We start from the raw sequence: 23,393 nt of genomic DNA, 5'->3' as shown, positions 1-23,393 counted from the left end.
TGGGGGAGTAAAGTAAGTGGAAGGGTTTGCTTTATATCCAAGGAGCTTAGAAAATCCTGTAATCTGGGAGGGAGTGAAATCAGATATAATACAGAGGTCCCCATGTCAGTGAAAGGCTAATATGTAACTCAAAAGAAAGTGAAAGGGAAAGTCACTCAGTCATGTCTGACTCTTTGTGACCCCATGGACTATACAGTCCATGGAATTCTCCAGGCCAGAATACTGGAGTGGGTAGCCTTTCCCTTCTCCAGGGAATCTTTCCAACCCAGGGAAATCCAGGTCTCCCGCATTACAGGTGAATTCTTTACCAGCTGAGCCACAAGGGAAGCCCAAGGGCCTTCTTTTCCCCAAAAAATGTGTAATTTAGAAAAAAAGTTTTTGAGGCTATTAAATTGTTTATATGATTACTGACTACTACATGACCTGAAGCAATACAATGGATTATACTTGACTCTCAAAAATATATATATACATGTGTATATATATATATTTTTTTTCATAAATTTTTTTTTTCTGGGCACCATACGGGATCTTAGTTACCCAACCAGGGATCAAACCCATGCCCTCTGCATTGGGAGCATGGAGTCTTAACCACTGGACTGCCAGGGAAGTCCCGTTGAGTCAAAAATATTAAAGAAAATAAACAGTAATCCTTCTTATACAGAATGGAAGGTGTAGTAGAGATATTTTCTTTCACAGAAATAATTTTAACATGGCTTATCTTTTAGCTCATTGCTTCATAGCAGCGTCAGCCCTTTCATCTTCATTCTTGGAGATAACTTAGTTGCTTGCATTTCTGGTGGAACTTATATCTACTCAAGGTAGTCTGGCACATCAGCAGGGCAATGATGAGTTATTCATCTTGATAGCTTTAGAAAATCCTAGCCTAGAGGTCAAACTCACAATTCTTTATCAGACAGAAAAGAACTCAAACAAGTAAGTAATCAACTCAAATCTTTTTGTAAATCACTTTAACACAGGGCCTTGCTTTCAGTTATTCTCAGCCTCTCCTTCCAAGCTGTAGCAAATCTCCAAGGTTTCATCTCTGGTTAGACTTAAATCTAACTGACTGATTTGAAAAGACCCTGATGCTGGGAGAGATTGAAGGTGGAAGGAGAAGGAGGCGACAGAGCATGACATGGTTGGATGGCATCACTGACTCAATGGACATGAGTTTGAGTAAACCCAAACTTGTTGATGATGTACAAGGAGGCCTGGCGTGCTGCAGTCCATGGGGTCGCAAAGAGTCTGACACAACTGAGCGACTGAACTGAACTGAGACTTAAATCAATGTCATCCTTTTACCTAAAGTCCAGACCACGTCAACCTTTTCAATGTATTACCCTAACCCTTGTGATTTTTCCTGCCTTTTCTTTTAATTTTTTTTGCCTTTATGTATTTATTTTTTTGTCCTTTTTCATCTCTGAATCACTGAGGGCTTCCTCTTAATTCATTTAGTTGACATTTTGAGGCTTCCCTGTTGGCTCAGATGGTAAAGAATCTGCCTGTAATACAGGAGACCCAGGTTCAATGCTTGAATCAGGAAGATCCCCTGGAGGAGGAAATGACAACCCACTCCAGTATTCTTGTCTGGAGAATTCCATGAACAGAGGGGCCTGGCAGACTACAGTCCATGGGGTTGCAAAGAGTCAGACACGACTGAGCAACTAACACTCATTGACTATTTTTTCAGGCAAAACTGTTTCATCCTAAAGTATTGATTGAACAAACTTTCTGAAAATGCAATATTTATGATGAATGTGTAGACATAAAAATAAAATGTTTTAAAAATAAAATTTTAGGGTTACTTTTCTAAGTCTGTGAGTTTGCAATTACATTAACAACTAGGGAAAAACTTACATAGATTTCTGTTCCTCTCTTGATTTCGCTGATGAATATATTTGAATTAACACACACAACTAAATAGCTGATTAATCAAAAATCTATTCTGTTAGTGCTTGTAACTATTTCTGAAAATGGTTCTTTGCTGAACTTAAGGAAATGCCCATGGATTATAATTTATTTCATTTGTTTCCAGTTTGGATCCATGTGAAGAACTCTGCATTATTAAAAAAAAAATCTAACTTTAGGCTAAGGTAGTTTGTGTAGATTTTGAATCTTGAGATTAATTTGGTTAGGGCATCACGACTGTGAATATCATAAACTCAAAATATGCTTCCAGAGTGTTTCAAAGAGATTGTGTTACTGCATGACAAGATAAGAGGAACAATAATATGATAAACAGGCCTTTTCTTTGATATCAAACATTATGTTCTGAGATTTTTCTCTTGGTTTTCAGTCATTTCATTTTTATTTTCAAATAGTTTCTATTACTTATTTATACTTGATTGTGTGACTTCCTGCATCTAAAGGTCAGAATAGTGGAAATGAAGGAAAAAAGATTAAATCAAAGTGATATTATTACCCAGTATGAGTCTGTGGTCCTTGCAGCCTGTGTCTATGGAAAACTCTCTTGATTCTTAGCAAGCTCAGATGCCCATGAGCTCTACTCAGTATGTGAGCCAGATCTACTGTCCTTTACCTACATTTGTTTCATTTTTCAGAAACATTGGAATTGAATCTTTGTTTTACTGTGTCTCCTTTCAATGAAGTTTTAGATAAAAGATGAACTAAAAATGTTATATTTTTTAATGCACACATTTGCTTGGGTACTTTTTAATTTCTCTCTGTGAACCTAGGTTGATAATTTAACCAATGCTAGGGTGATTGTTAGTGATTAATGTCCAAAAATGGTGGGACGTGGTTTAACTTAAAAGCTCTAGTATTCTAGATGACTTGGTGAAACAAGAAAACATGATCTTCTGTTTTTGTAATTTTAGCTCATTTCCAGTTGTTTAACATAAGCCAATTTCTGTAATCCATGATTTGTTTTATAAAATGGCCAAGAAATAATTTACATAAAACAGTAGTTAATGTAATTGAACCCTGATACTTGATTCCAGTCAATCAGTTGTGTATGATCAAGCTCAGGCATCATAAGTGAAAATACAGTGAACCTATGCTCATAGATTCTCTGAATAAAAGTAATGTAGGCACTTGAAGACATATGCAGATAAAACGTGCTTTTAATCCTCACTACTAAGACAGCATTTTATGGATTTGCTGTCACCACCCATCCTACTTGGAAAGAATCATAAAGTAAGTTTCCCTCTTTTTATTGGAACTTAAGCTTGAAAACATCTCTGTAGTTTTAGAGGTGATAAACTAGGACATTGTTAGTCAGTTTCAGTTCAGTCACTCAGTCATGTCCCACTCTTTGCGACCCCATGAACCGCAGCATACCAGGCCTCCCTGTACATCACCAACTCCCAGAGTCCACGCAAACCCATGTCCATGGAGTCGGTGATGCCATCCAGCCATCTCATCCTCTGTTGTCCCCTTCTCCTCATGCCCTCAATCTTTCCCAGCATCAGGGTCTTTTCCAGTGAATCAGCTCTTTGCATCAGGTGGCCAAAGTATTGGAGTTTCAGCTTCAGCATTGGTCCTTCCAAGGACTGATCTTTAGGATGGATTGGTTGGATCTCCTTACAATCCAAGGGACTCTCAAGAGTCTTCTCCAGCACCGCAGTTCAAAAGCATCAATTCTTCGATGCTCAGCTTTCTTCACAGTCCAACTCTCACATCCATACATGACCACTGGAAAAACCATAGCCTTGACTAGATGGACCTTTGTTGGCAAAGTAATGTCTCTGATTTTTAATATGCTGTCTAGGTTGGTCATAACTTTCCTTCCAGGGAGTAAGTGTCTTTTAATTTCATGGCTGCAATCACCATCTGCAGTGATTTTGGAGCCCAGAAAAATAACATCAGCCATTGTTTCCCCATCGATTTGCCATGAAATGATAGGACTGGATGCCATGATCTTAGTTTTCTGAATGTTGAGCTTTAAGCCAACTTTTTCACTCTCCTCTTTCACTTTCATCAAGAGGCTCTTTAGTTTCTTGTTAGTCAGTTTTTGTTTAATGACCTCTTCACTCGTCAGTAACATTAGTAAAGTGTTCAGTGCAGAACAGAGTCTTAAGGGACTTTTATTCTAAATGAATACAAGGGTAGCATTTTCAAACAGAGGTTTATGAAATGTGGATGAAAACAGTGGCCACATTCAGTCTCCTTCGCATAATTTTTGAGCCATTCTTTCATTTCATGTGATAAGAGAATGTAGGCTGTACTAGATAATGGGAATAAGTAATATGACAATCGCAGTCATAAAGAATCCACCTGCCAGTGCAGGAGATGCAGGTTCAGTCCCTTCATCGAGAAGATCCCCTGGAGGAGGAAATGGCAACCCACTCCAGTATTCTTGCCTGGAAAATGCCATGAACAGATAAGTCTGGCAGGCTTACAAAGAGTTGGACACAACCGACCAACTGAGAACACAAACACACACACAAGTTGTACTCACTTCTTTTTAATGAGACTTCAGTCTATGCCTCACCTTCTTTCTTTAATGTGTTAACTACCTAAAATTCATTTGAAATTCTAATGTTTTGGAAGCTTCATACAATGTTTAGTACCCATTTTGTTAGACAAATTGATTTTTTTAAAAACCTTGAACAGAAATGCATGGTTTTCATTAAGATTTCTTTTATGTATTGTTATCAATAACCTATATGCATTGAAATATGTTTAATACTTGAATACTGGTCTTTGGCCTTTTTTTCAGTGTAAAAACTTTGATTTTTTCAGTAAAATCAAAAGGAATTTGGAAAAGGAAGGAAAGATAAAATGATGCTTGTTAAATATTAATAAAATACTTTTTTCTCTGCCAAAATTTTTATGTGTTCTATATTTATTAAGTGTTACAAATAAAAAATAGGTAATTAGGACTTATATGTTATGTATATCTATCTTTAAACAGTTTAAAGAATGGATATTCCTCATCTCCGGAATAGGACTGTTCCCCCAGCCTCACGAAATACAAAAAGTAACTGCATACCTTCATCTTCAGGCATCTATTCCTATACCTTTCCAAAATCCCACCAAAGAAGATGTTTTGATCGATATCTTACTAACTGGTAAGTTGTTTTCCTTTTACCTTACATATGTTATTTTGTAATTATTGTTCTATCACATTTATCCTATCATGGAATCCAAGCATTTTATAGGTAGTAGACACTTTGTAGAGATCCACTAGCTCAACAGCATCATTTTTTAAAGAGAAAACATAAGGTGTAAGAAATGCAATATCATGGCCAAAATCACAGCTCTAAAATGATGGAGCCAGAATCAGAAATTAGGAATCTGTGTACCAAGTCAAATTCTCCTAATTTTATCTGGAAACCCAAACATGTAAATTATTAATAGTAAATTTTTATAATTTTTATGATAGTACTCAAATATATCAATGCTTCTTCTTCAAAACTTTATTAAAAAAAAATAATAAAGTCAAAAAAAAGCAAGAGTTCCAGAAAAAAAAATTCTAGTGTTATAATTTTTTTCCTTTGCCTTTTTTCCATATAAATAGCATAATCAGATTAAATTTTGGCTCCTACCAAGCTTGTTCCTCTTTTTATTTCATTTTGAAGATGTATTTTTTTAATTCAGTTTTGTGAAGTGCTTGATCACTTTGTTAAATGACCAAAGAATATGAGTCTGAAATAAAGATCAACTATTATGCCTGGTAGCTCAGATGGTAAAGTGTCTGTCTACAATTCGAGAGACCTGGGTTCAATCCCTGGGGTGGGAAGATCCCCTGGAGAAGGAAATGGCAATCCACTCCAGTACTATTGCCTGGAAAATCCCATGGACAAAGGAGTCTGGAAGGCTACAGTCCATGGGGTCGCAAAGAGTCGGACACGACTGAGCGACTTTACTTTCATTTTCATTATACTATACGTTTTATGAAACACATTTTAAATCTAATAATGGACATTCATAATTTTAACTTTGCAACTATTATTGCCATGTCTGCTAAAACTACTACTACTACTATGATCCATTTTTATAAAGTTCAATTTCACAGCTAATAGGAACACAAATGTTAGGGCTTATGATATAAATAACCAGTTTACTCTACAGAATGGTTACACTTGGAATTCATGCTGTCTTCATGAGTATATTACAGTATATTTTCTTGAACCTTGGAAGCCCTGAGTATCCTCATTCTCCTTAACTTCTGTCAATCTGATTGTGGGAAATTGAATCTTATACTCATTGTATATTTGCTATTTTTTTTTCTTTTTACAAATTTACTTTTTTTTTTTTTTAATTCATGCGGAAACTGAACACTGTCATTTACCTGTTAGAATTCTCATCTTTCCTGATCATCTCTTCTTGCTCTTGGTATGAAGTAATTAAGAAAAATTAAGAACATAATGTCATTTCATGTAAAATGCCCTTATTGATACTTCAACTATAATGAGAAGAGACATGCTGTTTAATAAAACTTGATTGCAGGCTCAAGGAAGTCAGCATTTTAATGCAGAAGAGACTTAAACATATGTATAAGTAGAAGGAAGAAGCCAGGGTTGAGCAAATGTTAAAAAGATGTAAAGCCAGTGGGGTTTAACTGATGGGCCAAAGCTCAGAGAGAACTGGGATCAGGGTTGAGGTAGAAGGAAGAGCCTTGAACAGGAAGTATGTTTCCACCTTTGAACAGATGATGGTACCTTAAAACAAATGTGAATGTAGATAAAAATGTAGGTAGTAGAGGCACTTTGGGGTTAAGAGCAGTTAGGTTTATATTTTCATCTGCTGAGGAAAAGAGATATAGTAAGAGATTTGAAGAGTGGCACAGTGGGTTGAAATAAATGCCTGGAGGGAAAAGAAGATAGAGCTGACAAAATTCAAATAAAAAAAGGTATTATATTTGGCTGGGATTGGAAACCATAAATTAAGGTAAGCACCAAGAAAATATGTGTTTGTGAACTTTGTACCAGTTGTCAGGCTTACAGTTCTTGGTGTGGGAATACACAAGGCTGATTAATGGAACTTTCCAGGGAATGGAATTTTGAGGGCCATTGTATAACTATGAGTATTATAAAAACATATTGGATCAAAATTTTAGCATTAAAATAAAATAATTTATTAATTTTATTTCATTGTTCTAAATTTTTTTCTCCTATATGACAAGAAAAAACAGTAAGCTTGATAATTAAAAATGTATTCTCTCTTTAAAAATTAATTTAAAAGTCTTTAATGTAAACTCACCGTATCCTGGGAGAATGTTTAGACTTAAAGGTTCTCCCACTTCATCCTTCAACCTGAAGAGACTGGAGACCAAGGAAGATGCTGACCTCTAACATCTTCCTCTCTTCCACTTTCTTCATTACTTTATGAAAAGATTCTTCCTTTCCTTTTCTTAATGATGGAATCTCTCTGTCCTAACTTCTCACCCTTTCTTCTGTGGACTCTTTTTTTCTAGCTGCCATGTGCATATCTTCTTGTACTCATATTCCTTGGTGACTTGGCATCATAATTTGGCCTGAATTATTGAAGGGCCATATAGAAACATGACTGACAAGAAGAATAAGAATAGCTAACTTATATGACAAAGATCATAAGAGATTTACTACAAGCAACTATATGCCAATGAAATGGCCACAGTATTTAATTCTTTATTCTGTATAGTTTTGTTGTCAATTTATGTAAAGATGAGTTTCTTAATTTCTAATTAGGACTTCTTAAATTCTAATTTTAATTCAATTTTAGGTTTGCTTTTTCAAACTTTCTAAATTTATTTTTGAATTTGTGAAACATATATTATTCAAAACTCATCTATATAAAATGTTCACTTAAAGAAATACCATTCCTGTAATTGAGCCATCTACCAATTTCTCAATCAACCTTATAGATGGCCATCATCATTTGATTCTGATTTATCCCTACTGTGTTTATGTCTGCAAAAATGAGATATTTGGATAAATGCATATATACACACATGGTTCTCTTTCATCCTCTTACACAAAGGTAGAATACTGTATGATTTCTTTTACACCTTGCTACTTTACCAATGTCTGAAATCCTAATAAAATGGTTAATGGACATCTTTCTCATAGATTTTTATGACTTTTAGTACTCAGTAATTTTTTTGCTACACTATTGATTATATACAACTAGTCTCTAGTACATAAATATTTTCATTATTTCAAGTAATTTGCTATACAAATATGCCCCATGCATTTTGCTATACAAATAACATCTTTGTATATTTAAGATGTATTTCTACAAGTAGTATTGATGGGCAAAATGGTAAATATGTATACAGTTTTACTCTATGTTACAAAAATCCCCTTATTATCAGCTGACATCTAGTTCAATATGTTTATGATTATAAATGTAAGTGCTGATAGAGACTTTTACTTTTTATACATGGTAGCACTAAAAGCAAGTACTTATTATATAGCCCATAAGCACATTTTGAATAATTGATTGATTTTTGTAGTGGTTAGTTTAAATTATTAACACTGCAAAAGTGTGTATTTATGCATGTATAATTATTAACTACTATAATCTGTTTTTATTATTTATTTATTTATTATAATCTATTTTTAGATGGTGGACTCAAACATGATCTCTTTAGTATCTTTTAATTTGAATAGTTTAAATGAAAATTCTAAGAATTTATGAGTTGAGTTTATAAGTTGATTTTTTAATATTATAGACAAAACTATTAATAGTGATGAATATCTGCTTCAGGGATGTCATTTAAATCTAATCTTAAATATACCTTGGAAAATGATCTGAAAATTTCCCATTAAAAGGAAATTTTGATTCTATTTCAGTCTCCACTGGTTTTTGTCCTCTTGAATGTGACACTGAAGTCTGTTATCTCTTTATACTTTGATTAGGTGAGGAAAAGCCCAAACGTCTTGTCATGGCTCAAATCTGGGACAGCTTCATGGAGGAGACTTCTGCCTTCAAGATTAGTGGTGTGACTCACACAAAAGGTATGGGATTTCTGTCTTTATATTCTGTCATTCTATATGCTGTCACATTTCAGAGATGATAAATATATGTCTTATTGTCTTAATAAATATTTAATGAAAATGAAATATACAAGTTAAAAATTTTCACAAGTTTTTTTAGTACGTTGACAGAAAAATACAGAATATATAACCTTTATGTATAGTCATCACATCTTCATTTTTCATTCCATAATGCATGAAACAACTTGTAAAAAAATGTTATCTCTGAGATTTTGAATAGTTGAATGTCACATCACTTAATACATAAGTGTGTAAGTCAAAGATTTTGGAAAATTAAAAATACCTAGTATGCTAAAGTTGCTTACACTTATGAAAAATAATTCCATCCTCACAAAGCTGACAATTCCATGAAAATGTATTATAGGGTGTGTATATATTAGTCATCCCATTTGAATATTGATGAATAGAAAAAAATTATAAGGCATAAGAAATAATGAAGTTGCTTAAAAATCTAAAGCTCACAAGCTATGACTTTGCTTAAAATATTTTTAATTGAAAAAAAGTCTTCATAATTATTGTAAATATGATAAAATACAGATTATCTTAATTAATTTAAAAATAATGGCTACAATCAGTAACGACTACTGACATTTAAATATAAGTGGGTTCATGACTTTCTTTTATTTTTACTCTAGTCATTTATATCAGCATTCAGAATCTTATTAATTTATTTCATTTGATACAACAACTCCATGTTTTAGGTGTTATTCTTATTGAATCAAGGAGATTGCAGTTCAGAAAAATTAACTTATACATCAAAACAGTTATTTGCTAACAAAGCCAGACTACTGTATATCTGATTTCAGCATCTTTGTTTTCTGTTTCTTTGCAATATATCGAAAGAAGTATGAACTGCAGCTCACAAAAGAGAAAGTAAAGATGGCCAGACAATGACTAAAAATAAGTTCAGGGTCACTAATATTCAAATAGATGTTAATTAAATTGTAACTATCTAAGTTTTCTTTTTCCTTTCTTTTATAAAAAAATTTCCTGTTTCAATGAAATAGGAACAAATACAGATTTTGTGTGTGTGTGTGTGTGTGTGTGTGTGTGTGTGTGTGTGTTTATTCACTCAGTCATGTCTGACTCTTTGTAACCCATGGACTATATAGCCTGCCAGGTTTCTCTATCCATGAGATTTCCCCTGGCAAGAATGCTGGAATGGGTTACCATTTCCTTCTCCACAAATACTGATTAGGGAAGTATAGAGACACAAGAGATGTGTTTTTGATCTCTGGCTTGAGGAGATCCCCTGGAGCAGGAAATGGCAACCCACTCCAGTTTTTCTTGCCTGGGAAATCCCATGGGCAGAGGAGCCTGGCGGGCTACAGTCCATCGGGTCACAAAGAGTTGGATGCAAAGAGCTGGATCACCAAATCATTACATAGTTGTTATAGCTTACAGTGATTGATGTTGGATTCATGATCTCTGAAGAAGAGAGTTTAGCTTCAGGATCAGGGGCAGGCTTGATCACTCAGAGTTCTTGTGTGACACAAGTTTTATTACGGTGAAAAAAGACAGAGAAAGCTTCTAACATAGACATCAGAGTGGGGGTGGAGAGTGCCCCCCTCTCTAATCTCAGCAAGGGAGCTATATACTTTTTCAGTTATTACAGTAAATCAAAAGAATATCTCAAGGTTGTAAAGATCTTACCAGACCCACTCTCACAACATACAGTTTAAGATGACAAGAAACATGTTCTTGAACAAGATATGTTGTTGTTATATAATCATTGGTACAGAGTTTAAGGCAAAACATATCCTTGAGCAAGATGGGTTGTTTTGTTGTGTAATCATTAGCTCTGGCCTTAAAGAAAAAAAGAAAAAAATTACATGATTAAGATGAAGGGATGTTAAAAAGAAAAGTTTGTCCTTTTCTCCTCCTCTTCCCCCTCCTCCCACTGAACTCCTCCTCCTCCTCCTTCTCCTCTTCCTCCTCCTCGGAGACCCCAGACTTCTTATCAACCTACCTAAGAATTAACTCTCTCAGTTGCTGAAAATCACTTTGTGTAATATATATAACAAAGCTTAGAAATTAGCACTTTTTTGACACAGTGATTCCATTTCTGATGAGACATTTTCAAGAAATAAGCAGAAGATGGATTATTTACTCACAGAGATGTTTGATATTGTTATTTATGACAACAAAAAAATTAGAAACCACCTTAATGCCAAATAACAACTTTGTTTTTGTAGTAACTATTTATATGTCTGCTTATATTTCAATTTTACTAACCCATTAATATGAGGCGTTTTCTTCTTTTCTCATTTCTTCAATTGATTTTACACTTTCAAAGCCTTTGTACATTGTAAATAAGTTGAAAATTTACCTCTATTTTCTTTTTTCTTCTCCTTTGTTTATAATGGGGAAGGAGTTACAGGTAGGTAGGCATCTTTTTCATTTTCTCCTTTAATTTATCCAGATTTTTGTTTTTATACTATGAAATTACAATCTAATTTGATCCTCCCCTTAAGAGGCAAGATTTATATCTTTTAATTAAATGATAGTTATTATTTTGTTGTGATTTATTTTTGCAATGTGATATTCTATATTCAGATCATGTATACTCTGCTACACAGATCTGTATTTCAGGTCTTTTCCCAGTGCCATACAGTTTAAATCCTACAGGTTTATGTTTTCTTATTTTATTTATATTTTCTCATTGTCATTTCAATCATTCCTTTCCTTTTATCATCTCTTTATCCTTATAGAAAAAAAATTAGAACAACTAATAAACAAGTTCTTAAAAGTCCCAATAAACAACTGGATTGAAATTACATTAAACCTATAGACAAATTTGGGGGGAACTGCACCTTTATAATATTTAATCTTCTTATCCAGGACCAATAATTTCCTTAATATTTTTGAGTATAGTATTTATAAATATTAATGAAGTTTATTTTTGCTTGAAAAAAACCAAGTTTCCATTGGCAGTACTTTTAGTTAAATAATACAAATATTGTGTAATGGTGGTCGAAAGGTAAAAAATTAATAAAATGGCAGGGAATCATTCACTGTAAACATAGAGTTGAATATGGAGATTATGGAAATTGTTTCTCTTACCAGAGTCAGCAATCTTATTGAATTAGTTTGTAAAATTTCCATCTTTTTTACTAATTTTGAACTATTTTATATGGAAATGACTTTGCTCATTTTTTTTATGCTTCCTTTTTTTTTTATTCCTGGATCTTTATTCTGCAGCAAGTAATTTTTAAGACATTTTCAAATTAAAACCTAAATAATCCATTAAGAATTATATATAATGTAATTTCTGTGCAACACAGAGACCAACATTTTGTGTTCCATAAAAATTTTCAGATTTTAAAAATATAAAAATTACAAATGTACCTTCTTAGTTATAATTTATATTGTTAATGCTGTCTTCAAATGGTTTTTAAATTTAATGCAGTCTTCTGCTGGATTTTTCATCTAACCGTGGACACCGTGTCTGTGCAATGGGTTAACATTTCAAAATATATTCCCTGCTGCTCTATAAAATAAAATTTCCAAAGAGGATTGTTTATTTTCAAGAAACTTCCTATTTGTTCTGATATTCTTATATGATATAATATTAGTGTTAAGGATGAGTTGGATAACATAAACACTAAAAGTACGACAGAAATGGGATCTCTGTTTCTTACAGTGCTATTGGCTTTTTAAAGACTTTGGAATTCTTTGACTGTATTGCAAAAATTGCCTCATATACTATATAAAGCATTTGTAGCCTTTAAAATTAGTCTTTCTACATCTGCATGCTCTCAGATGAACTGATTGAGTGGTGAGGTTCTGAACTTGCATTGTCCAGTTTGCCATGTAATGTGACAGTGCATTCAGTTCAATTCAGTTAAATGCTAGACATTAAAGGGAAACCAAGTAACAGCTGGTAAGACTAGTATATATTCCTCAGTTCTGAATGTTGCTGCTTCAGTCTATGGTAAGCTTGTCTATGCATCATCCCAATCACAACCTGACTTTACCAACATTTGGTCTATATAATGACAGAAGGACATGGATAAAAATAATTTTTGCAAATACTCCTCATATTAAATCATATTAGTTCTTTCTGAAATTGTAAGTTCCTTTGCATTTATGAAATCCCTTAGTAAAATTGAATGGGTGGGTGAATGGATTGATAGATGGATAGATAGATGGATGGATGGATGGATGGATATATAAATAGAAACCAAGGCAACAACCCTAGCCATTGAAACTATTTTTTACATTGGAAAAAGATGTTCACATCCATTTCATTCCTCAAAGGAAACATTTTTTTTTCTAGAATTTTTCTTCCTTAGACTGAGTTCTATACTAAGCTATAGATGAAAGGGAAAGGAAAAGGAAAAGTCACTCAGTCGTGTCCAACTCTTTGCAACTCCATGGACTATACAGTCCATGGAATTCTCTAGGCTAGAATACTGAAGTGGGTAGCCTTTCCCTTCTCCAGGGGATCTTCCCAATGCAGGGGTCGAACCCAGGTCTCCTGCATTGCAGGCAGATTCTTTACCATCTGAGCCACAAGGGAAGCTATAGATGTCAATAGCTAAATACTTCATTTTGTTTTTAGTAGTTTCACTGTTCTTTTGTTATCTTTTTATCAAAACTGGTGACAGGAAGTAGACAGGAGGAGAAAAAAAAGGTCTTCCTGTCAGTGGAGAATCTTAACCTGCCAGGTTTTCACTTTGAAACTCATTCTTGTCTACACATCTAATTAGGTCAAGTAACCAAGAATGAGACAAGAGTATAGGTGAATTGTGATCTCAGAAGACATCCTTCTATAACACTGAGACATGTATAAGAGTTGCAGTATTTCTTTTCTCTTTTACTAGTAAGTATTCAAATGTCACTGAAGGAAAATCAAGATTAAACTCTTGAGAAAAAAAAAAATCTTAGCTGGAACATTTTCATGGATCCTCTGACTGTGTTAGTTAAGAAAAAGGGACGGGGGCATAGATTAGCGTTATATATCATAGTGTAGCACTAGGGAGTAAGTACAAATCTATATAGGTGTAAAGTTAGACCTAGGGCTTTAGGAAGGGAGCCACACTGCAGGAAAAGGACATTAGACTTGCAGTGCGAGAATCTGTGTTCTGTTTGTTTGTTTTCTCCCCCTTGATCTTTTTTTTTTTTTTTTTTTTTTTTTTACTGTAATGTGGAAAAGTTGTGTTAGCTTGAGCTGGTTTCTGTACTCTCTAGACCCTGTTTTAGAAATCAGAAAAAGTAGAAATCAATTTTACCTAATAAGATATTTTTTTCCTGATAAGATATTTTTTGAGCAAATGCAGTTGTGCATGTGATGAAATGTCTAAACATTAAAATTACATACAAGTATTGGTTATTAGTATTATTTGCATAGGTGAAAATAGGTAAATGCAAAGATGAATTCCTGATTTTCTCAGTTTTAGATGAAATAGGATCTAGCACACTGCCAGTACATGCCAGGAAATATATTTCTGAAAAACAAATAAAGCAATAAATAGCAGTTATTTTTCTTCTGAAAACTGCTTTTTAGGTGAAACAGGAGAGAAATGATTTTAATTTTCATCAACTACTCATTGATGAAAGTCTTGTTGCCTTGATCAATACCTTTTCTAGAAGAGGATATATTACAGAACAGTAGGTATCTATTTTTATATTCATATTTATGTTTTAAGAGTATCAAACTTTCAGTTCAGTTCAGTTCAGTCGCTCAGTTGTGTCCGACTCTTTGCGACCCCATGAATCGCAGCACACCAGGCCTCCCTGTCCATCACCAACTCCCGGAGTTCACTCAGACTCACGTCCACCAAGTCCGTCATGCCATCCAGCCATCTCATCCTGGTTCGTCCCCTTCTCCTCCTTCCCCCAATCCCTCCCAGCATCAGAGTCTTTTCCAATGAGTCAACTCTTTGCATGTGGTGGCCAAAGTACTGGAGCTTCAGCTTTAGCCTCATTCCTTCCAAAGAAATCCCAGGGTTGATCTCCTTCAGAATGGACTGGTTGGATCTCCTTGCAGTCCAAGGGACTCTCAAGAGTCTTCTCCAACACCACAGTTCAAACGCATCAATTCTTCGGCGCTCAGCCTTCTTCACAGTCCAACTCTCACATCCATACATGACCACAGGAAAAACCATAGCCTTGACTAGACGGACCTTAGTCGGCAAAGTAATGTCTCTGCTTTTGAATATACTGTCTAGGTTGGTCATAACTTTTCTTCCAAGGAGTAAGCGTCTTTTAATTTCATGGCTGCAGTCACCATCTGCAGTGATAGATATCTATATTTATATCTAACTATATTAAAAAAATAACTCACACTTGTTCCTCCTTTTGCTATCCCTAATCCTTTATATATTCTGTTCATTCAACATTTTAATTTAAAAACTCAGCAAATTTCTATTATTCATATACCACTTTCACAAATTTTGGCATTTCCTAGTATCACCTATATAATAATTTACCTATAGTAGTTTAGTAGAAAGCAGTGTCACTTGTCATGAGCTGTACAATGTACTCTGTTCCAGGAACTAAACACTTTATATAAATATCAATTCATTTAGTCTTCACAAGAACCCTAGAAGATAGATTCCATTAATAGCACTGTGTTAGAGATGAGTATACTGAGATGTGTAACTTATGCTGATCACACTCACAGTATGTGCTGGAACTTGGGTTTGAATGTAGGACTTGGACTCTTACCCAATTATGCAATACTGTTTTAAACAGAAGATAGCTATAAAATGTCAGTAAAAATAAAATGAAAACTTTAAATATATGTCCAAGTTTCACTCAGAATATCATAAATGCCACTCTTGTAAAGAAAAAAAAAACAAGTCTTCCTGGAAAGCAGTCTCTGAGAAGGAGGTTGGTGTGCAGGAAGTGTACTAGTGGGCAGTATATGAGGATCTGCAGCACTGGGAGAGAGAGGATGAAACAAAACTGAACAGAGGGAGGTGAGGACAAAAGTGTCAGCTCACACCTTGGCAAGCACTGAAACAAGGAGAGCTCTTCAGAGTCTCCCCAATTGGAGATGAGGAGGCCAGGATTTTACATCTCATTTCCTCACACCCATCCCTCCCACCCCAACCCCATCAATTCATCATGAAATGTAGTCTAATCCTGGAAAGGAGTTTAACTGGGTCAGGTGACTCTCTTCTGCTGAAGGCAATTCTCCCAAAAAGTTGATATCTAGGCACTGTATATTGGCAATAATCTTGATAGCTTGGGGCATAAAGTCATAAAGATATATCTTCTTTTTAGTAGAAGCATTATTGTTCACTTTTCCTGATACTTATCTCAATAATTTTAAATATGATAAGATGTCAGAATCAAGGTTCATTTTATTCATTTTTTGTTATTATTCAGTGACTAAGTCGTGCCCTGACTCTTTGTGACCCCATGGAGTGCAGCATGCCAGGCTCCTCTGTCCTTCACTATCTCCTGGAGTTTGCTCAAATTCATGTCCATTAATCAGTGACACTGGCCAACCATCTTATCCTCTGTTACCATCTTCTTTCCTGTCCTCAATCTTTCCCAGCATCAGTGTCTTTTTCAGTGGGTCAGCTCTTCACACCAGGTGGCCAAAGTATTAGAGCTTCAGCTTCAGCATCAGTCCTTTCAATGAGTATTCAGTTTTGATTTCCTTTAGACTGGTTTGATCTCTTTACAGTCCAAGGGATTCTCAAGAGTCTTTTCCAGCGCTACAATTTGAAAGCAATATTATTCATTATGTATACATAATTGTCCTATCACCATTTATAGAAAAAGTCATCCTTTCCTTACTGAAATTGCAGTTACACTTTTCTCTTAAATCCATTGACAGAATGTGTATGAGGTTTGTTTTTTTTTTCTGGATTTTGTTCCTTCTAGTTGTCTGTTCATATGTTTTTGCACCAATACCATGTATCTCAACTACCATATGGCAAGTCTTAATATGTAGTAACATAAAGCCTTCACATTTTTCCTCTTCTTCAAGATTGTCATAGTTATTCTAGATGCTTTGGACTTTCATAATCATTTCAGAATCAGCTAGTAATTACCAAACATACACAGGAGCACAGATATACACATGTTCCCTTGTGAGGACTTTAATTTAAATGTATTGAAACTATATGTTAATTTGTGAGCAACTGTCATCTTAGAAATACTAAGTTATTGAGTTTTTGAATCCAAGAATATGGTGTTTCTCTTCATCTAATTTATCCAAATGGCTGTCTACTATATTTCTTTAAGATTTATTTAAAAGCCCATTTATCCCTACTGATTTCACATGCCAGCATTATCATAGACTAAACTGCCATATGTACTTCAGTTCTTTCTGAATTATCTCTGCTATTCCACTGATCTGTCTTTTAGAGCCCAAATTACACTGTTTCAATTAGAGAGGCTTTATAATGTGCTTTAGTATGCGTTGAAGATAACTCTGTCATATTGCTTTTCCTTTCTAAGATTTTATTGGCTGTTATTCCCTGTTTATTTATCTGTATGAACCTTATAATAAACTTGACTACCTCTAGAGAAAACCTGAGAAAATATTTACTGGGATTATTTTAAAGTTATAATTTAAATTGCAACTTTATATATGTAGAAAGAAATGACATTTCTGTGATATTAAATCTTTGTATTACTGTCATTTTATGTATTTTCACTAGTTCATCAGCTTTGTGCCTTCAAAAACATTTAAATTTTATTTTTAAAATATTTTACAAGTGTTCTAATGGGCAAATCATGCTTAAAACTAATTTTGATCACCTTTTAAGAATAGTGATAGTATTGGCAATATATCTTATTCTTTTTGACAAGTGCAATAGAAAATATAGTTTGTTGTCACATAATATAAAATACCTTTATGATTATTTATACTTAATAATTTCTTCCTTATTTTAAGTATAAAAGCTCACTATTATATTTTATCTTATTGCTTCCTAGATAACTAAAAGGCTTTACTGAAAGTAACACTTTGCTCAAACTAAAAAACCTTCAATCATTTTAAGGAGAAAGATGAATATAATTAAAAGTGCTCATATAATGACTATCATATTACTTTATTACTCATGATATTCCATGATGCAGTGGTAAAAGGATTAGCACACTATACAAAACATTTTACACAATGTAAATAATTTCTGTAAGAGCTAATTAAATTTTATCTTGGATTTAAAAGAAAAGATTTAGAGCCTCAATTTAGATGTTGTCTGCAGAGCAATCTCAATGTTAGGGAATCCTACTTCTGGTTAAAGATTCCTGGCAGAAAAGCACATAGAGAAGATACATTTAACCATGTTGGTCTATTTATATTTTTCTTTAAAACATCAGGCCTTTCTTTTTCCACATAATTGTCTATATCTAACTGAAACTAATCAAATATAATTTTAGTCATTTTCATGTAACTTAAAAAATTCTAATTTAGCTTTATTTAAATATAGATGTATAGGTAGACAGATAAATGTTAGGTAGCATCTCCTTTCTTTGAAAATTAATGTCTCTGTTGTCAACATGATACCATTCAGTTAACCATTGTAAGAAACGCATTGGGTTCCAGGAAGCAGAACTTTCAGACCTAACATTAGTGTTTACATTTGGCTTCATGTAAATTGTATTTTCATAACTTTTGCCCATTTTAAATGATATTAGGTTGTTTTACATCTGCCATTAATTTGCAAAACTTTTTCATGTCATCAGTTCAAAACCTTTTTTTAATTGAAGTACAGTTGATTTACAATATTGTTTCAGTTGTACCAGCAAAGTGATAGTTTATCATAAGATATTGAATATAGTTCCGTATGTACTATAATAAATCCTTGTTGTATCTATTTTATGTATAATAGTTTGTATCCATTAATCACATACTTCTAATTTATCCCTCCTATCCTCCCTTTTTTCCTTGGTAACCCAAAATTTGTTTTCTATGTCTATGTGTTTATTTCTGTTCTATATATAGATTCATTTGTATTATTTTTAGATTCCACATGTGATGTCCTTAATATTTTTTTTCTGACTTACTTCACTAAGTGTAATATTCTCTATGTTTATCTATATTGCTGCAAATGACAATAGTTCTTTTTATGGCTGAGCAGCATTCCATTGTGTGTGTGTGTGTGTGTGTATATGCCTGCGTGTGTGTATATGTCACATCTTCTTAAGCCAATCATCTGTTGTTGGACACATGGGTTTTTTCCATGTCCTGGTTATTGTAAATAGTGTTCTATGAACACTGGGGTGCATATATCTTTTCAAATTAGAGTTTCTATCTTTTCTGGATATATGCCCAATAGTGGGATTACTAGATCATATGGAAACTCTATTTTTAGTTTTGTTGTTTTTTTTTAAGGAAATTCTATACTGTTTTCTATAGTGACCATACCAGTTTACTTTCCCACCAGCAGTGTAGGAGAGTTCTCTTTTCTTCACATTCTCTTCAGCATTTATTATTTGTAGGCTTTTTGATGATGGCTATTCTGACCAGTGTGAGGTGATACCTCATTGTGGTTTTGATTTGCATTTCTCTAATAATTAGTGATCTGAACATCTTTTCATGTGCTTGTTGGCATCTGTATGTCTTCTTTGGAGAAATGTATATTTAGATCTTCTGCCTAATTTTTGGTTGGGTTGTTTGTTTCTTCAGTGTTGAGCTGTTTGTATATTTCAGGGATTAATCCCTTGTCAGTCACATCATTTGCAAATATTTTCTCCCATTTCATAGGTTGTCTTTTCATTTTGTTAGTAGTTTCCCTTGCAGTACAAGTGCTTTTAAGTTTGATTATGTCTCATTAGCTTACTTTGCTTTTATTTCTTTTGCTTTGGGAGACTGACTTAAGAAAATATTGCTGTAATTTATGTCAGAGAATGTTTTGCCTATGTTCTCTTCTAGGAATTTTATGATGTCAAGTCTTATATTTAGATTTTTAAACCATTTGGGGTTTATTTGTGTGTGTGATGCAACTGTGTGTGCTCATTCACAGTTGCTCAGTCATGTCTGACTCTTTGTGACCCTATGGACTACCAGGCTCCCCTGACTATGGAGTTTTCCAGGCAGGAATACTGAAGTGGGTCACTACAGCCTCCTCCAGCAGATCTTCTCAACCCAGAGATTGAACCTGCATCTCTTGTGTCTCCTGCAATTGCAGACAGATTCTTTACCATTGAGCCACTTGGGAAGCCCATATAATGTAAGGAGGTATTCTAATTTCATTGATTTATGTGTAGCTTTCCCAACACCACCTGTTGAAGAAACTGTCTTTCCTCCATTGTATTTTCTTGTCTCCTTTGTTGTGGATTAATTGATCACAGATGTGTGGATTGGAATTATTTTGGGGCTCTCTGCTCTATTACATTGATCTACGTGTCTGTTTTGTGTTGAAACCACATTGTGTTGATTGCTGTAGCTTTGTAGTATAGTCTGAAGGACTATGCTTCCAACTTTGTTCCTTTCCCTCAAGATTGTTTTGGCAATTCTGGATCTTTTGTTGTTCCATATGAATTTTAGAATTATTTGTTCTACTAGTTCTGTGAAAAATGTCATGGGTGTTTTGATAGGGATTACATTAAATCTATAGATTGCTTTGGGTAGTATGGGCATTTTAATATATAAAAGTATGTACATTGTCAAACAGTATTTCTTCATCTGTTGAGATAATCGTGTAGTTTTGCTGTTTCTTCTGCTGATATGATGTATAACATTGATTGACTTGTATATGTCAGACCATCCTTGCAACCCTGAATGAATCCAGCTAGATCATGGTGTATGATCCTTTTATATGTATTGTGGAATTGATTTTGCTAATGTTTTATTGAGTATTTTTACATCTACATTCTTGAAAGATATTGGCCTATAATTTTTTTTCTTTATCTTTATCTGGTTTTGATATTAGAGTACTGGTGGCTTCATAGAATGGATTTGGAAGTGTTGCCTCCTATTCAATTTAGAAAACATTTTTGATACGTCCCTGGGTGATAACTTCTTTCAATCTATTATTTGTTTATTGTGTTTGATTATAGAATTTTCCCATAGGTTTTTTCTTTGTTTTGCAATTTTATCATTGAATAGCCCTTTCTTTTCTATTCCCTGAGTCACCTATCTTGGTTAGAAAGATTTTCTCCTTCAAACATTGTGCAAATAGACTACTAATTTTTTTTTCTAACCTCTTGTAGAGTTTTAAAATATGTATATTTAAATATGTAATTCATCTAGAACTTATCTTTATATTTAGTGTGCAGGTTTTCCTATTTGTTTTTCCTTTAGCTAGATATCCGTTGTGACTGTACCATTTACAAAATAATCCAGTGCTTTCCCAATGAATGGGAACGATATTAATATATAAATTGTATATTATATATTAATTATTTAAATTTAAATCAATAATTATGTATAAGTTAATTTATATGAAGAAATATTATCATGATTATAATATATTGATGCATATTTGAGTATATTAATTCTTTAATATATTTAATATTATATAGTATTTTAGTTAATCAAAGCATATGTTAATAAGATAACATTCATAAATATGTACTTCAGGATTTCTTTATAGTCATTCTATATGTTGTTTCAGTAATTTGGTTATAACTAGCCAGTACTTTTTTAAAAATTTGTGATATTTATGGTGTGTATTTATATCTGACTAGTCACTTTCTCTATTCTCAATATGATATACAAGAAACGAGAAATTTAGATGTTGTTTTAAAAATAGTCCATCATCAGTGTATTTGGGAAGTAAGAACAAAATTCTATCATTGACTTTATTAAACCATCTTAAAACAGTAATTCTTGTAGTTTTTTATGTGCTTATGGATAAGTACTTTATTTTTCTTCTTATATTACCTGTCTATAGTCTTTAAATACTGACACATCATTTACCTTAAATGCTTATTTTCACGAAATGGTTTAATTTAACAAAATTCTCAAGAGAATTTCATAGTTCCAACTCAATTATATTATTGCCAGTGAATGAAAGCCAAAATCCTTCTCCAGAATAAAAATATATGGTTTTCCTTCTTTTTTATATTATTATAGGTTTATATAAAGCATTATACATAATCCTCAAAATGAGAAAGTTTATCTTTAAGCCATGTGAATTATATACCAATGATGATTTGACAAGATAGTATTCTAATTCAGCATTAATCTAGATAATAAATGTAAAGACAAAACTCTATCTCAAAGCATTTTATACATGTAGAGGGGTATACAGATTTATAGGGTAATAATTTTGCTCTTATTATTGTTGCTACTAGTTTCATTATTAATATTGATGTTATTCTAATTTGGAAATCCTTGCTATGATCAATAGAAGTTACATACTCAAAGAATTTGTGTTTTAGAATATAATAGTTGTAAAGATAACAACCATGTTTTCTCAATGATCACTCCCTGGATATTTAGTGAAGTATAAAGCACTGATATCTTAAAAGAATATATAACTAATTTTTTTCCAGTTAAAGTCCATTTCACCTAGAAGTAAAACTGCCACATTTAAAACAGATTTTCACTAATGTGACCTTAGAAATTAAAATAAAGGTCTACAGAAGAGAAATAGACCAAAATAGATTAAAAATGAGCACTTCTTTAAGTATCACTGTATAAACAAAATTCCATTATCATAAATTCTATTAAGAGAAATATGTTTCAGAGAAAGTTTTTTTGTACTAAAATATTTTAATGACCCAGTAAATGGTTCATACAAATAGTGTTTAGCTGATACGGTTACAATGAAACTCAACTCTGCCACCAATTAATATAACCTTAGGCAAGAAACTTCTTCTCGACCTTTTAAGTTTTCTAATTTTAAAAATCTGTCACTTGGCATTTCCATGTTCTGCTCAGTGATGTTTAAATGTTTAGCTTTGGAAAAAAAGCACTGTTCACAGTCAAAAATAATGAAAAGATGAGAAAACTGAAAGGTCATAATTTTTATCCCAAGGGCTAAAGATAGATTGACAGTGACATCCTCTTAGTAGCTTAACCCCCTAAAATCCCACTGGCACTCCAGAAAAAACTGGAGAAACTTTGAAAGATTATCCTTTGTGGTACAGACTTAGAGGAGGGGCCTGCAGCTTCTCTGAGAAAGGCATGAAAATATTCCTGGACTCTCTTTCTTATATTGCTATGGAACAAAAGCCTTACCCTTCATGGTGAAGAAAAACAAATATTGTTCTTGGAGCATAGGTAAGCCCTTAGAGCATAGGTAAAAACCCATTTCAGCTAGAGTAAGGTCAGAGGGGAAAAAAGAAAAAGAAAAAACTTCTACTCTTGGGGGAGAGCAGGGATTTATGTAAGACATAGGGCAACAGCTAGCAGAAGAACGGTACAAGTAAGAAAATCACATCCCTCAAAACAGAGGATATGGTGACTGCATGACAGTCAAGCTTAATTAGAACCACAGAGAACACTGGCCTCATCACTACTAACGCAAGGTTAACAAGCAACTGCAAAACGAGTAACACTGAACAGTTGCAGGAGGAAGACCCTAT

The 23,393-nt window shown here is 33.5% G+C and overlaps 1 protein-coding gene across 1 annotated transcript in view; it reads left to right on the top strand.

Moving 5' to 3' along the window:
- The window catches only part of CFAP47 (cilia and flagella associated protein 47), a 502,957-nt gene that overhangs the window by 390,760 nt on the left and 88,804 nt on the right, over nucleotides 1-23,393 (top strand). Inside the window, exons 57-58 of the mRNA XM_052662737.1 lie at nucleotides 4,880-5,036; nucleotides 8,811-8,909. Of these exons, the coding sequence (XP_052518697.1) occupies nucleotides 4,880-5,036; nucleotides 8,811-8,909 (256 nt within the window). The remainder of the gene's footprint in view (nucleotides 1-4,879; nucleotides 5,037-8,810; nucleotides 8,910-23,393) is intronic.

This window comes from Budorcas taxicolor, chromosome X (genome assembly GCF_023091745.1).
Source record: "Budorcas taxicolor isolate Tak-1 chromosome X, Takin1.1, whole genome shotgun sequence".
NCBI lineage: Eukaryota > Metazoa > Chordata > Mammalia > Artiodactyla > Bovidae > Budorcas > Budorcas taxicolor.
The sequence above is the reverse complement of the archived record's forward strand: the minus strand, read 5'-3'. Positions and strand labels throughout refer to the sequence as shown.